Source organism: Rana temporaria, chromosome 13, assembly GCF_905171775.1.
Source record: "Rana temporaria chromosome 13, aRanTem1.1, whole genome shotgun sequence".
Taxonomy (NCBI): Eukaryota; Metazoa; Chordata; class Amphibia; order Anura; family Ranidae; genus Rana; species Rana temporaria.
Window position 1 is genome coordinate 70,392,541 of NC_053501.1, and position 17,799 is coordinate 70,410,339.

The 17,799-nt window shown below is 42.7% G+C and overlaps 1 protein-coding gene across 5 annotated transcripts in view; it reads right to left on the reverse strand.

The window, feature by feature from the left end:
• Positions 1-17,390, reverse strand: part of CCDC9B (coiled-coil domain containing 9B) — a 160,324-nt gene extending 142,934 nt beyond the window's left edge. For 2 of the 5 annotated variants that reach the window (XR_005744822.1, XM_040333624.1), the window contains exons 1-3: positions 17,264-17,389; positions 7,911-7,953; positions 1,019-1,129 (exon numbers count right to left, since the gene is read on the reverse strand). Coding sequence is in view for 4 of the 5 variants with exons in the window: in XM_040333624.1 (XP_040189558.1) it covers positions 1,019-1,129; positions 7,911-7,931 (132 nt within the window). In the remaining variant the exon portion in view is untranslated. Of the gene's footprint in view, positions 1-1,018; positions 1,130-7,910; positions 7,954-16,764; positions 16,815-17,263 lie in introns of those variants that run through there. The other 3 variants (XM_040333625.1, XM_040333622.1, XM_040333623.1) reach the window with 2 other exon arrangements.
• Between the last annotated feature and the right edge of the window lie 409 nt (positions 17,391-17,799).

The window sequence follows — 17,799 nt, forward strand, 5'->3', positions numbered from 1 at the left end:
CTAGATCCGCAAGGACATTTTGTCATTCTCCGAGGTTTCTGGCAGACGCAGGCCATCACCCTCTGTGTTCTTTACGCTCCGAACATACGCCAAAACTGTTTCCTGGTCAAGGTCCTCACTCACCTATCCTGGATGCCCCATGATTTCCTCGAGATAGGGTGAATTTCAATCTATCCAACTCCACAACTTGTGACTGCATTGTGGCGAGTCCCCAGGCATCGCAAACCCGAGCCCTTAGGGACTATAGGCTGTTTCGCCAGCTCACCAGAAGATATGCTCTTTTTGATGCCTGGCAGGGTCTCCACCCGGGTGATCATCAATACACCTTTTACTCTGCCTCCCCACCACACTCACTCGCGCAAAGACTACCTCTTTGTAAACAACAAATACAACCCATCTCTTGGTCCGATCATGCCCCAGTCACATTAACTCTGAACCTAGGCACTCCCCTCCGTCGGCCTTACAACTGGGAGGTTAAATAACTTCCTCCTGCAACACGTTCCCTTTAGAACGGAATTAGAATTCACCCTGCAACATTACTTTGTCGAAAATGACACCCCAAACATTTCCCTCTCTACACAGTTTCTGACTCCTTTTGTATCTGTGTACGGTTAACATTTTTGAGACAATCAATAAAAACTATTTAAAAAAAAAAAATTCTAGGGTCTGATTTTGTCTAATGGAACAATAAGAAATTCTAATGCAGAGTCAGCCTTATCTAGAATAATGGCCAGCTTGTCAGATACTGGACACTAGAAGCAATCTTCTGATTACATCCATTGTAATTGAGTTGGCCAAGCTGGCTGCTTTATAGAGCCAAGCACCACACAATATTAGGCTAACTGCCCAATATTGCTGTAATTATTGTAGCACCAGGATGTTGTCATTTACAGAGTACAGTGTGCTGACAGAAAATACACAATTTTGATCTTTTTTATGCCATATAAATAATTATTTTTTTTTGTTCTTGAAAATATAAGACTTCAAAAAAAATTTCACTGATTTGTTAAGAACTTACTTCGTATCGGCGGACAAGGGCTTCATTCTTCTTTTTTAAAGCTTTTATCTTTTTTTCAAATTCAGCATCTTTCAGCTCTTTTTTTCTGATTTCCCCATCAGATAGCGAGACCTGATAACAAAAAAAGTAACAAGGCAATACATAAAGCAAAGGCTAAACAGAGTAAGTAACTAAGGCTGGCTTTAAACATAAGAAAATAGCAGTTAATCAAAGCAACTCTGTAGGCATTTAAAAGAGAGAAAAAAAGAAAAAGATCCACACCATAGTCTTGAACAGGCATGCAACACATTTAAAAGTATAAATAAAAAATTTCTTTCCAAAAAGGAAAAAAAAAACACTGCGCTAACTGATAAATAAATATAAAAATGTGAAGAAGTCCCAAAAATGATAAAGGGAATAAGCTGCTAGTACCAGTTACCTAAGATACCCAAAGTAAACAAACAATATATAAAAATAAGGTACAGCGCTGGGTGAGCAACGATATAACCAAAAAATAAGTACCGTATTTATCTGCGTATACCGCACACTTTTTTGCCCTGAAAATCAGGGCAAAATCGTGGGTGCGCGGTATACGCCGATACCCGCTCCGTGTTTGAATACTGCGCCGACATATACCGAGCGCAGTACACTCGTGTATTGTCGGGCAGTCTCGGCTCCTCTCGCGCTGACGTCCTGTATGGACGTCAGCGCGAGAGTAGCCGAGCCTGCCCGACAATACACGAGTGTACTGCGCTCTGTATATGTCGGCGCAGTATTCAAACTCGGAGCGGGTATCGGCGCAGTATTCAAACTCGGCGCGGGAAACGAGCGGGGAGGACGCGAGGACGCCGCAGAAGGACACCGGACCTGACGAAGAGGACACCCGAAGCCGCAGACGGACGCCGGACCCGACGAGGCCGCCGATGGACGCCGCGCAAGACACCAAAACTGTAAGTACAAAAAAAAAATTTCCACAGGAATTCGGGGCAACTTTAGGGGTGCGCGCTATACGCGGGAGCGCGCTATACCCCCATAAATACGGTAAATATCCAAGGTGATAGTAAAACTGTAAAAAAAAAAAAAAAACTGACATAGAAGTTCCAATCTAGGAGTATGAGAGTCCATAAACTGTGATTCACATCAAAATAAAGAGAATAGAAAAAAGTCCATAGATTGTGAATTGCATCAAAGTAAAGTGAGTAGAAAGAAAATCTTCTTCCACCAAAGGGAAACCCAAATCGTTAGATGTAGTCTACTTTCCACATATAGATGACCGTCGTTACAGCGGTCTAATTAGGCACAGGGATGTTTATAGTCTTCCTGAATAGACTGGCTCCAGGCATGTGTGATGAGGCAACAATTCCAAAGTACACTCGCTCCAAAAGGTAAGTTGATGATTCAAACTCTCATGGAATGAGAAACAAAGGAAGACCCCATAGCGTAATACCGTTTGAAAGCGGGTTTAATAGAAAAGTAAAGTTTGCACTTACAATTAAGTTGATAAAATGGCGCGGTATATGCAAGTATGAAGGAAAAGCAGCGTCTCCTCTGATCCTCTCCTGTCTGCTAGGCTCCGTGGTTGCGTATATCCGTAAACAGGGCGTGATGACGTTCCACTCAGCAAGGCCACACCTATGCGTTTCGTCATCAAAAGACGTCGTCGGGGATAGGCTGCTGGTCTCGCGCCATCACGGTGCCCTTATATAGCAACGCGACTCCATCTTGACTAAGGGCGAATGCAAAGGGCACGATGGAGCAAACACAAAAACTTTTACGTGATAACGTACGACGTAATGGGAGCATAGCAGGAGTAAATAGGAGTGTAAGTAAAAGACTGCCATCTTGTGGGAAAAATGGAGAAATACACACGACAAAATCCATCATTGGGAGAGACAAAAAACAGAAGGAGAAACCGCAAAACATCGCTATACACAAAAAAAACGTATTTAAAAGATAAATGTAGAATTAAGATACATTATATGCAATATTTAAACATAAAAATAAGCAAAAATATGTATTTTATAAAAATATATATATATATATAAAACATATAAAATCATGAAGGAAAAAAAATGGATAAAAACAACAGATGGAACGCCTAAGCATTATTTAAAAAGAAATTTATGTCCCAATCTACGTTCAACCCATGCGGAATGTAAGATCTCATATCAAATATCCATTTGGTTTCAAGTTTGGATATTGACCGAACCTTATTGGTGCCTCTCCAGTGTGGACACAGCTTTTCAATAGGTAAAAAGAGGGTCCCTTTAATTTGTTTATTATGATATTTTGCATAATGTTTTGACAAATTATGCTTGGGGAAGCCCCGCCTAACATTACCCACATGCTCCTCTAATCTCACATGATCTCTTAGTCCGTACAGTGCCCATGTTCCAAGCAGTATATTGGACGGACTAAGAGAGCCCTTCACGTGAGATTAGAGGAGCATGTGGGTAATGTTAGGCGGGGCTTCCCCAAGCAGGGCCGGATTTGCTCTCCCTGCCGCCCCAAGGCCAGGTTCCACAATGCACCCCCTCCCCGCCAACCAAACCCCCCCCCCCCCCCAAATCAATGGAGAATGTGCGGCACGGTTAGTTCAAATATGTTTTGTTTGTTTTTTTACTTTTTTATCACTTTTTTTATTTTTATTTATTTGTAGCTTGTCGCTTATTGGACTCCGTCGTGTGTATTTCTCCATATTTCCCACAAGATGGCAGTCTTTTACTTACACTCCTAGTTATCACGTAGACGTTTTTGTGTTTCCTCCATCGTGCCCTTTGCATTCGCCCTTTGTCAAGATAGAGTCGCGTTGCTATATAAGGGCACCGTGATGACGCAAGACCAGCAGCCTATCCCCGACAACGTCTTTTGATGACAAAACGCGTAGGTGTGGCCTTGCTGGGTGGAACGTCATCATGCCCTGTTTAGGGATATACGCAACCACGGAGCCTAGCAGACAGGAGAGGATCAGAGGAGACGCTGCTTTTCCTTCATACTTGCATATACCGCGCCATTTTATCAACTTAATTGTAAGTGCAAACTTTACTTTTCTATTAAACCCGCTTTCAAACGGTATTACGCTATGGGGTCTTCCTTTGTTTCTCATTCCATGAGAGTTTGAATCATCAACTTACCTTTTGGAGCGAGTGTACTTTGGAATTGTTGCCTCATCACACATGCCCGGAGCCAGTCTATTCGAGAAGACTATAAACATCCCTGTGCTTAATTAGACCGCTGTAACAATGGTCATCTATATGTGGAAAGTAGACTACATCTCACGATTTGGGTTTCCCTTTGGTGGAAGAAGATTTTCTTTCTACTCACTTTACTTTGATGCAATTCACAATCTATGGACTTTTTTCTATTCACTTTATTTTGATGTGAATCAGTTTATGGACTCTCATACTCCAAGATTGGAACTTCTATGTCACAGTTGTTTGTTGTTCACAATTTTACTATCACCTTGGATATTTACTTATTTTTTGGTTATATCATTGCTCACCCAGCGCTGTACCTTATTTTTATACATTTAAAATTATGTTGGACCATGAAGATTATTCTTAAAGAGAACAAAGATCGAAGGGGTCTATGCACTAAGCGATAAAAATGAAATATTAATGTTTAAAGTTAAAATAATGGTATTTCTCAAAAAAATAAATAGTAAATTCCCTAAAAATGTGTTCTTTAACCACGTCAATACTAGCCACTTTGACCACCTTCCTACCCAGGCCAATTTTCAGCTTTCAGTGCTGTCGCACTTTGAATAAAAATCATGTGGTCATGCAATACTGTACCCATGAAATTTTTATCATTTTTTTTGAGACAGATACAGCTTTATTTTGGTGGTATTTAATCAACACTTTAATCTTTGATTAACACTGACTTGTATTTTATTTTTGCTAAACAAACAAAAAAATTCCCCCAAAAAATTCAATAAAGAAATAAATATTTTTGAGAAAAATTTAGCAGATAAGTAATTTCCAAAATCAGTCCACCTATGAGGTGTGCACCACAGCAAATATAGGCTAAGAGGACCAACAACAAGCGACTGCAAACAACATAAAGTGGAAGTAAACCCATCAATAAAACTGTTTAATTTCCGGCACATGCAGTTGTGCTTTCAACCAAACTGTCAAACAATCCAATATATGGTGTCATAACTGATAACAGCATCATGGCAGTTGTAGATTAACCACTTAAGGACCGCGTAATGGCGATATACGTCAGCAGAATGGCACGGCTGGGCACAGGCACGTACAGGTACGTTGCCCTTTAAGTGTCCAGCTGTGGGTCGCGGGCGTGCCACCACCGGCGACCCGGTCCGAAGCTCAGAGAACGCGCCCGCGGACCCAATCACCGCTGGTGTCCCGCGATTGGGTCACAGGAGCTGAAGAGAGGTGAGTGTAAACAAACCTTCCCCATTCTTCTCTGTGGCTTGTCACTGATCGTCTGTTCCCTGTTATAGGGAACGATGATCAGTGACGTCACACGTCCAGCCACGCCCCCCCACAGTAAGAATCACTCCCTTAGGGCACACTTAACCCCTTAGCACCCCCTAGTGGTTAACCCCTTCACTGCCTTTGTCATAGTTTCACAGTAATCAGTGCATTTTTATAGCACTTTTCGCTGTCTTTTCCGTCGTATCTATGCGCCTGATTCATAGAATCAGGTTACGCATAGATATGCCTAAGATCCGACAGGTGTAAGTGACTTACACCGTCGTATCTTAGGCTGCAATTCCAGGCCGGCCGCTAGGTGGCGCTTCCGTATCTTTTACGCGTCGAATATGCAAATTAGCATTTACGCCGATTCAGAAATGAACGACCGCCCACCGCTTTTTCTTTACGCCGTTTGCGTTCGGCTTTTTCTGGCGGAAAGTTACCCCTGCTATAGGAGGGGTAAGTGCGTCGTTCCCGCGCCGAGTTTTGTATTTTTTACGTTGTTTGCGCAAGTCGTTTGCGAATACGGCTGGACGTAATTTACGTTAACGTCGAAACCAATGACGTCCTTGCGAAGTCATTTGGAGCAATGCACGCTGGAAAAATTTGCGGACGGTGCATGCGCTGTTCGATCGGCGTGGGGACGCGCCTGATTTAAATTGTACACGCCCCCTAGCCGCGGAATTTCAATTCCGCCGGGGGATTTACGATACGCCGCCGCAACTTTAGAGGCAAGTGCTTTCTGAATAAAGCACTTGGCTCAAAAAATTGCGGCGGCGTAACGTAAATCAGATCTGCTAACCTATCTGAATCTAATAATGGGCTAGTATGCATCGCATACTAGCCCATTATGTGCTACTCACCTGCAGAAAGAGCCAGCGACGTCACCGCTGTGTGACCACGTCCATCTTCAACCCCTCTTTCTTCCAGGGCCGTGGACTCTGGCTCTGTTACTGGACGGAGTCGCAGGAGCCTACGGCCTACAGCAAAGGCCCTATAGGAACGTCACGATTGCGCCCTTTCTATAGTGCGTATGCGCCGATGATGTTGGCACAAGCGTACATGGCGAATATCTCCTAAACCATACAGGTTTAGGAGATATTTCCAGTACCTACAGGTAAGCCACATTTTAGGCTTACCTGTAGGGAAAAGTGGTTATACAGAGTTTATAACCACTTTAAGACTCTTTACCTGTACCTCTTATACTCTATGATAAATGACCAAACTTCTGTTGATACCTGCCTTTGCTAAACACCACTACACCTATAATGCCTAAAAATGATTGCATTCAAAGATTAGTTTGGGTGTGTATGGATATTGGTCTAAGAGGATGCCTGTTGTACAGAGACATTAACAGTAATAAAGGAAAGGACCATAAACTGAAGTCTCTCTATGTCACTCTTTGCCGAGGCATTTGGATTAAAACCTCATAACAAACTTTAACCACTTGCTTACTGGGCACATATACCCCCTTCCTGCCCAGGTGAAATTTCAGCTTTCAGCACTGTCACGCTTTGAATGACAATTGCGCGGTCGTGCGACGTGGCTCCCAAACAAAATTGGCGTCCTTCTTTTTCCCACAAATAGAGCTTTCTTTTGGTGGTATTTGATCACCTCTGCGGTTTTATTTTTTGCGCTATAAACAAAAATAGAGCGACATTTTTGAAAAAAATTTTTAAAAAAATGTTTTACTTTTTGCTATAATGAACATCCAATAAAAAAAAAAATAATAATTTTTCTCAGTTTAGTCCGATACGTAAAAATAAAAATCGCAATAAGCGTATAGTGATTGGCTTGTGCAAACGTTATAGCGTCTACTAGGAATGGCGGCGATCTGCGATTTTTGTCAGGACTGTGATATTGCGGCGGACACATCGGACACATTTTTGGGATCATTCACATTTATACAGCGAACAATGATATAAATATGCACTGATTACTGTATAAATGTGACTGGCAGGGAAGGGGTTAACACTAGGGGGCGAGGAAGGGGTTAATGTATTCCCTAATAAGTGATTCTTACTGTGGGGGAAGGGGGGTGACTGGGGGAGGTGATCGATGGTTGTCCCTATGTACAAGGGACACACCATCAGTCTCCTCTCCCTGACAGGACGTGGAGCTCTGTGTTTACACACAGGGCTCCACGTCCCTGTCTCCGTGACCGCCCATCGCGGGTGCCTGGCGGACATTGCGGCAGCCAGGCACGCGCATCGGCACCTGACGGACGCGGCGGGCGTGCGCGCGCCGCCGCTCGCACACCCACCAGTGGCCTGGAGGCCGTATATAGACAGCCTCCCAGCAATTCAGAGCCACAATGTGGCCGTAAATACCCGCCGTGCGGGCGGGAAGTGGTTAATAGCGTTCTGATGAATGTGTGCCATGTAATGTGCTATATTCCCTGCAGCTTCCACGATAAGAGGCAGGAGACAACCACATAAGCAAATTTTAACAAAATGCTTCTAAACATCACTTACCATCTGCTGTCCATCCTCCATTGAAAATTTCTCAGATCTCAAACTGTAACACAAATATATAAAATTACATTTTTCTTATTCCTTAACATTTTTTAATGCACCTTCCATTGTTGCTCAGACATGTACACATGCAATACATTCTAGCCATAACGCTCCTAAAAATTAAAATATTTACACATAAAACAGGATTGCAATGCTTCGTATAAATCTCTTACTATACACATATCAAGCCGTTAGCACAACATTAAAGTGACCCTAAACTCTGGGATAAAAAGAATATATACCCAAATAGAATTTACATGAAAAAGTACCTTCTATTGCTCAGTAGAGTGATACAAAAAGTGTACCTGCTGACTTTTAATAAACAGACACTTACCTGCTCCACGGTCCAGCGATGCGGCCACCTGGTGCGTCGCCCCTCTCCGCCGGCGCCTTCATTCACACTTTGGGCACCCGGCCGTGACATCTTTAGGCTTCACGGCCGGGCACGCACTGCGCAAGCGCGAATCGCGCTGCGCTCTAGGAGTGGAAAGGCGATCTCCTGGGACCCAAGAGATCCCCTAGAAAGAGGGGCCGCCTAAGGCGAGAGGAGGAGTCATATAGGCGGCTCATAGGTGGAAGTAGGAAGTGGGACAGGAAGTCCCACAGGAAGTCCCACTCCTAATGAAGCCCCCACTCTACCCCTCAAAAAAATATGACATGCCAAACATGCATGTAAGGGGGTGAGGCGTGCTTAAAGCGGAAGTTCCACTTTTGGGTGGATCTCCCTCTGTATTAAGGTGAAAAAACATCTGATGTTTGCTGGCCCCCCAGCCCCCCGGTTTACTTAACTGAGCCTTCGAAAGTCCCGCATCGAGAATGCGCTTGATCTCAGCCCGGTTTTCTCGGCTCTTCATTGGATAGATTGATGGCAGCGCATCCATTGGCTTGTGCTGCTGTCAATCAACTCCAATGATGCGAGGGGGAGGGGCCGAGTCCTGAAGTAGCCGGCTATGGACGCCAAATACAGGACTCGGGAGCACGCCCGCAAGGTAACCCCCTTGGAAGAGCGCTTCCCAGGGAGGTTACAAGAAGCGGGGAAAAGCCGAGGGAGTCGCCGTGGGACCCCAGAAGTCAAGGATCAGGGCCACTCTGTGCAAAACGAGCTGCACAGTGGAGGTAAGTATGACCCGTTTGTGATTTAAAATTTTTTAAAGCTTCACAACCCCTTTAAGTAGTGTATGCATAGGCTTCGGATATTGTTTAGTGCCGCTTTAATGTGTTGCCCAATATCTGTCTCCTATACTTTTCTTAAAAAATAATATAAAAAAAAAAGATGAAAATGCAGAAAATTTATTTTTTCAAATACAAATATATTTCAACATTTTAGCCAAACAACTACTGTAAATACACATTTGACAGCGATATCAGAGAAATTTTACTTGACAAAATATATGCAACTTAGTTTAAACATTTCATCGCCAGTAAGAGTGATAGTATTTTTTTTTTTTTTAACAATCACTTCTGTGACTCAAACCTCTTTTTGGATAGATAGAAAGATGGTCATTTTAAAGTAAAGTATAACCAGAAGCTCCTGTATGACAGTCTAAACAAGTCACAAAGCCAGTTATTATACGAGACCTTAAAAGTAAAAAATAGGATTTTTATAACAGCTTACCTGTAAAATCCTTTTCTTGGAGTACATCACGGGACACAGAGCCTAGTAATTACTAAGTGGGTTATATTCCACCTTCAGGTGCTTGACACTGGTGTAATCAATTAGACAAGAAGTTTCCTCCCTATATAACCCCTCCCATACTGGGAGCACCTCAAAAGCAATAAGTGTCCCAATATCCCCAAACAAGAGGGGCGGGAGCTCTGTGTTCCGTGATGTACTCCAAGAAAAGGATTTTACAGGTAAGCCGTTATAAAAAATGTCTTTATTGTACATCACGGGACACAGAGCCTAGTAATTACTAAGTGGGACGTCCCAAAGCAATGCCTACTGAGGGGAGGGAGACACAAATAACGCAGACCGCCATCAGACGTGAGGACCTATACGGCTGCCTGCAGCATACTGCGCCAAAAAGCGGCATCCTCTTGCCGTCGTACATTCACCTGATAGAAATTAGTGAACGTAAGCACCGACGACCAAGTTGCGGCCTTGCAAATCTGAGTCATAAAGGCTTGGTAAAGCGCTTACTATCCTGGTAGGGTGCACTCTAAAGGAAACAGGGGGAAACCCTCTCTTTAAACCACAAGTCTGAATAATAACCTGATGAATCAACATTGAAAACAGTTGATTTAGACGCTGTCTATCCTTTCCTGGGGCCTCCTTGTAGCGTAACAACATCAGTTTTCCGTATCCGAGCAGCCGCTTCAGATAGGCCTTGACTTTTCTTACTCTAGCGAGAGAGTGTAACCATTTTAATAGCTGATCTGAACACTGCCTGCCCATTTCTAGGGTCTTCTGGCAGCACGACAAAACGTCAGTTTCCTATATCTGAAACCTTCAGAAAGATATTTAACTGCTCTTATCTATATTGAGAGAAAAGCAATAACTTTTCCTTCCGCAGAACCAGGTTCTGGAAAAAAGAAAGGCAAGAATATCTTGATTCAAATGAAAACTAGATCCTTCTAGGAAATGAGGCTGGGTGAAAATTTAACATCACCCTATCCTTAAGAATAATTAAGTATAGTTCTATACAAAGAAAGTTGCCAATACTGAAACGCTCTTGCGGAGGCTACCGCAACCAAGAACACCAATTCCCTTGTTAGAAGGATGAAGGGAAATATGGTGCATCGGCCCAAGGTGCTGATCTTGTAAGCCGACAAAACTAGACTCAATCCCCCGAGCACAAGGACGACCTAACTGGCGGACTTATACACAATACCCCTTGTATAAAAGCCTGGATCAAAGAGTGCGAAGCAAGCGACCATTAAAAATACTGACAAGGCCGAGATCGGATCCTTGATGGAACTTAAGGTTAGCTCCATCTCCTTTCCTAATGTAGGAAGGCAAGAATTTTACCTATGACAAACTTCCGAGGATGCCACCCCTTGGTTTCACACCAGGAACATGGGCCTTCCAGATCTTATGATATCTGGTCCTGGAGGCCAGCTCTCCTGTATAAATCAAGGTAATTTGCCGCTGATTCTGAAAGTCCTGATCCTCAAGAATGCGAGCTATAACAGCCAGACCATTAATTCCCATGTTTGCAAGACGGGATGGAATACCGCCATGTGAAGTAAGCCTGGACAAGATGTAAGGGACTCTGGGTCCTCTACTACCACCCTTACTATTCCTGCACAGTAAGGTCGTCTGGGTTATGCCGGAGCAATTAGGCCGGCTTCCGTTCCCCTCTGATGTTGCATAGAAGCCACAAGTTGCGGCACTGGGGGGAGAGAACGCATAAACCAGTGACAACTGTCCCGCATGCGGGTGGATCCTTTGTTCTTGACACAAAGCTGTTCAACTTCTTGTTGAACCTGGATGCCAATACATTTTATGTACAGGGTACCCTTTCTCTGGCATTTGGTCAGAAAAAAAGTTGGGGTGTAGAGGTCATTCTCCGGGAACAATTGTTGACGGCTCCAGAGAATCGCCTGCCAATTCTGCATTCTATTAAATGACGATTGTTAATAGGCAAGGCACAAGCTCTTCTGTCCAAGCCAGAACATGGCTTACTTCCCTCTGGCTGCGTGACTTCTAGTGGCTCCTTGGTATACGAAGTAAATCACTAGTGTGGCATTGTCGGATTGTACTCCGACAGAACAATCCTGCAACCTAAACATCCAGGCACTTAAGCCAGCGGTTGTGGTTGGCAAAGGCAGAACAGGGGGATGCCTTTGTAAACAAGACATTCCCCTATTCTGCCTAATGACGTGTCACTGATCTACTGTTTCCTGTGATCGGAAACAGTGATCAGTGACTTGTCACTGGTAGCTCCTCCCCTTAACAGTAATAATCACTCCCTAGGGCACACTTAACCGCTTTAGCACCACCTAGTGGTTAACCCCTTCACTGCCAGTGTAATTTTTTACAGTAATCAGTGCATTTTTATAGCACTGGTCGCTGTAAAAATTACAATGGTCCCAAAAATCGTAGTAACAATAAAAAATGCAGATCGCCGCCATTACTAGTAAAAAAAATAATAATAAAATGCCATAAAACTATCCCCTATTTTGTAGACGTTATAACTTTTGTGCAAACCAATCAATATACGATTATTGTGATTTTTTTTTTACCAAAAATATGTAGAAGAATACATATCGGCATAAACTGAGAAAAAAAATGCTTTTAAAAAAATAAAAATAGGGATTTTTTTTTTTAAATTGTCGCTCTATTTTTGTTTATAGCGCAAAAAAATAAAAACCGCAGAGGTGATCAAACACCACCAAAAGAAAGCTCTATTTGTGGGGGAAAAAGGACAAACATTTTGTTTGGGAGCCACACCATCACCATCGCATCACCATTACCGACGACGCATCATCATCATCATTAGAACTTTCCCATCATGCGCACCATCAAATACTCAGGTGACGACATCCGCAGCCTAATGAATACCGCCTCAACACTACCAACTACCACCCAAAAAATACTACGAAAAGAACAACTTCTAAGAATTAATCGGCAACCGACCACCAAAAACAGGACTGCACTACTATGAGTACAACACCTATCATGCGCCCTGATCAACACCAGATCAGCAGTCAACCACAAACAGGAAATCCACGACTTCATCACTCAATACAACACAGACTGTCTCTTTATCACGGAAAGCTGGCTAACACCTGACTGCAACACCATCCTAGCAGAACTAGTGCCTCAGAACTACTGCATCCTAATTGAGCACAGAGTAGGGCAAAGAGGAGGCGGCCTAGCAGTGATCTACAAATCTCACCTCGCTCTCACCAAACCAACCCTAAAGCTTTACCATTCATGGAAACTCTCACGCTTCAACTTCAAACACCACCACAGGACACCATCCACATACTACAGACCACCGGGACCAAAGACACACCTCCTCACACCTTTCACTGAATTCATATCTACATACACTTTGAAAACCAAAAACCTCCGGTTACTCTGGGACTTCAACCTCTGGGCTAACTCCTCCCAGGACCCCATCGCCACCGCCTGCATCAACCAACTTGGAAGAACTAGGTCTGTAGCAACTAATAAATGCTTCCATGCATGTTTCGGGTCACACCCTCTACCTCATCTTCAAAACAAAATATGGACATCAACACGTTGGACAACACGCCATTGCCAATGGCTGACAACCACGCCATCAAATTCAAAATAACCAACACCATCTTTCAAAAACCAACACACTCAACAACAACATACTGGACAAGATCTCAGAAGAAAACTACACTCGTAACTCTTCAAAACCACACTATCCAACAAAATAGAGATGCTAACCCAGAACTACTCAACTGAAGAAACACTCAACTCCCTCAACAAAGCATTACTACAGACAGCAGACACAGTCGCACCAAGACGAAGAGCACCGTTCCGCAAAAACAATTCAGGCTGGTTCAATGACGCTCTTACATTACTGAAACAAGAACGCAGAAGAGCTGAAGGAGCCAATTCAACAAAAGGAAACCCACACAAACTACAAATTACTCACCAAGAAATACCACAAAGCAATCTTTAAAGCAAAAAAAAATAAAAAATACTTCTCTAACACCATCTCAAAAGCCATAAACTATCCCTGTGAACTAGTTGCTCAGACTATGAACCCCACCTGCCTAGAGCCTCCAGCAAACGAAACACAAGAATTCTGCAATGAACTATCTGATTTTTTTTATTGACAAAAATAACATTTGTGAATTTTTTTTGCATAAAAAAAAAAAAAAAAAAAAAACAACCTCACTCAGCCAGAGCACTCTGGTCCCAATCACCATCAAAATCATCATCAGAAATCTCAGAGACAGCACATCACCAAATGACATTATTTCTACAAAACTTCTGAAAGAATGTACCAACATCTTGGCACCCACAATAACACGTCATAAATCAATCATTCAAAGAAGGTATTGTTCCGATCTCCCTCAAGCAAGGCATAATCAAACCCCTCCTAAAGAAACCCAACCTCGACCCCAAAGACCCAAACTACCGCAAGACCAGTAACAAGCCTTAACACCATCTCCAAAATCATTGAGAAAGCAGTAGTACAACAGATACAATTCCATTTGGACACCAACAAACTCCTGGACCCATTATAATCTAGTTTCCACCCAGGCCATGGGACAAACTGCACTTCTCAAAATATGGGATGACGCCCTCGAAGCATCAAATGACGGAGAATCACGTCTCCTGGTGCTGCTGGACCTCAGCGCAGCTTTCGACACAGTAGACCACAAAACTCTGCCCACAGAAATAGCCGGAGTCACAGACTCTGATCTACCCTGGTTCGCATCCTTCCTAGAGAAATCGATCCCAGACAGTAAAACTAGGAGCTTTCACATCAAAAGCACGTACAATTACATGCAAAGCCCTCAAGGATCACCCCTATTGCCCTTGCTCTTCAACATCTACCTCCGCACACTCCTCAAAATCATCAGCAAACAGTACCTGCTCTATCACTCCTACGCTGATGACACTCAACTTTACCTTTACATCACCGACAAAAAGGACCAATACCACACACTAGAAAATTGCCTCTTATTGATCGACGATTGGATGACGGAGAGCTCCCTCAAACTTAATGGATCCAAAACAGAACTTCTTTCTCCACGCAAAATGAAAGAAAAACTCTAGGACAACATGCACACCATCCACCACCCTTGGGCAAATCATCACCCCAAGCACCAAAGTCAAAAGCCTCGGAGTCATCTTTGACTCAGACATGACTATGGACGCACAAATAGGATCAGTAGTCGGCGGATCTCACTACCTTCTCCGCCTGCTGCGTAGACTCATCCCCTTCATCCTGGAAAAGGACACAGCAGTAGTAGTTGGAACAATCATCAATTCCCGACTAAACTACGCAAACTCCCTCTAACCTCAGACTCCCCAAATACCAAATTTTGCGTCTACAAGTTGTCCAGAACACAGCAGCCAGACTGGTAACAAAAAAACCTGGAAATCAATCACCCCTTCCCTGAGGCCCCTCCATTGGCTAGCCGTGAAGGATCGGGTTACATTCAAGACCCTCTGCCTCACTCACAAATGCACACAAGGAAACGCTCCTTAATACTTATGCGAGAAAATAAAATACTACACCCCTAGTCACACCCTCTGGTCAACTAACCAAAACCTCCTCCACATCCCCAAGACCCGCTACAAATCTAAAGGAGAACAAAGATTTGCAGTCTAAGGACCACGGCTATGGAATGCTCTACCCACGGACATCCGCATGGAAGAAAACCATCGGGCCTTCAGAAAAAAAAACTTAAAGACCCACCTCTTCTGAAGACACAGGGCAGCACTGGATGCAAAAAGCGTCTTGAGGCGATTTAGTTCGCATTTGTAGCGCTATACAAATTACTCACTCACGTTGCACGACCGTGCAATTGTCAGTTAAAGCGATGCAGTGCCGAATCACAAAAGGTGGCCTGGTCTTTACACAGCCAAATGGTCCAGGGCTTAAGTGGTTAAAGCGGAGTCTCAGTCGCTACTGCCTTTGAATACGCAGACACTCACCTGTCCCACGATCCAGTGATGCGGCCTTCCTGGCGCCGGCATATTGTGCTGCACCTCCTTAATGGTCGGGCAATCTTTTGGGACCCTTTCACGTGTCCCAGAAGATTGCAGGTAGGGGTAGAGAGAACTCCCGCTCAAGTCACCTAGGTGGCCCGAGCAGAAGTGGGAGCCAAGTACCTGTCAAAACTAGGTACCTGCTTCCCCCCCCAAAAAAAATGACATGTCAGGGGGGGTAAGGAGTCCTTAAAGCGGAACTTCCACTTTTGGATGGAACTCTGCTTTAATTGTTATGGGTAAAGTTCCACTTTAATGACATTGCTCTTTGCAACGCTTCACTAATTTCCACTGGGTCTGCAATAATCTGCCCTGATGAGAGCTTATTTTTTGAAATATTGAAGGCATTGTTACAAACCGACTTTTGCTTGTCAAACAGATCAATTCTAAATTCTACCTTAACACAGGAACATTTGAAGAGCATTAGAATACAAACACTTACTGTACCTAAAACAGTTATCTTTAGAAAAAAAAAAAATGCATAAACACAGGGAAAAATTTAAAACATGAAAATAGCTTAATGCAACCACAGGCACCAGATAATTGTAGTGAGTTGTGACCAGTCAGGATTTTAATATTTATGAGCACCAGGAGACCCTGCCGCACGCCTATGGTTCACCGGTCTGGGGAGAAGTAGCAATCAGCCATTTAGGATATTCTTGGTTGATCACTATAATTTCCCCCAGAGGTGAATTTATGTAGGAGGCTTCTGATCACACATTTAAATTTCTGTGAAACATTTTTCAGTGACTGTGCCTTTACCTTCAACCAACTTGCACTACCTATGGCACCTCTACACACATTTGTATTACATGTACCAACAACGCAGGGGAAATACAACAGGGAAATTCTATACAACGTATTGCAGTGGAGGTGCTAATTATTTTATTATAGTAAATATATTCCATACTGTACCTTTGCAGGTTGCAAATGCTAGCATTGCCACATGAACTAGACTTTTTTTTTACATTGAAATTACAAAATAATTTAAGGTATTTTCTGGTCAAAATTTGAATAAAATGAATATTAGCAAAACAGTGCAGTTATACTTTTAACTACAATCTACATGTTTAATTAATTTCTAAAAAATAATGCGTTAAAAATAAAAAAATCAGGACTCTAGAGTAAGCTTCAATTAAAAATATATCCCATTCTCTTTTTCACCTGCCGATAGCTGTCACTGTGCTGCAAAGCTTTCTTCAGGAATAGAAACTCCATACGCAGAACTTACACTACATACTTTCTTCGTAAGCAGTTTTGGAGCTTAGATTTTTAAAGGGCATTGGGGGAGGGGTGCAAAACAGTCTTAAGATAAAACATACAATAAAATCAATGGGTAAAAAGTAAGCAGTGGGTATTGTACTACAAGGATTAATTACTATTCCTGATTTTCTATATTCAACAACAGCTGCAATACAAGATCTCAACTTAAGCTTTTGGCCGCAACACGGTGTGCATGACCATTTACTCAAATAGCCGCAATGTCCACAACAAACAAAGCGCCCTGGTGATCTGCATTTAGAAAACTGAGTCAGAAACTTTTAATATTCAAAATGCAATAATTTTAAAGTGAACTTTGAAAACCATGTACTAAGTTTTTGGTGTAATAAAGAAAAAAAAAAAAGTAAAAGTAAAACAGTGTACACAAAGGCAAATCACTTACAGTTTTGTGCATATTGGACATCAATTGCAAAGCTGGGTAAATTCCAAAGCAGAGCTGAGGCAGGAGAGACATCAGACAGTTACTGTGCGCTGGTTGCATAGCATACAAGATCATGTTGTGATTACAAAAGCCTTTCCTGGGCTGAAAGCCAAGTGCACAGGCAGCCTCATATGCCACCCATAGATAGCATACAACAATTCAAATTCTGCAATAGTTAGCTCTTACAGCTGCCATATGTGTCCAACACCAAAGTTCCTCCTCTCAAATTATGAGGAGAAATATGCACAAAACTAGATTTTTTGTTTTTATATTTTACTGTTGAAATATTCAAATCATAAATAAAGAATTTTAAAATACAAATATCTTGATCCTATCAAAAATGTAAAAATTCTACATATAGTCACTCAATGTAAGTTTTTCCATGTTTACTTTAACCACTTGCCATCCATAGGCCTTCAAGTGGTTAAAGTGGAATTCAAGCCTAACACTAAACTATTCTTAAAAATGTTCCCACCCTGTGTAAAAAAAAAAAAAAA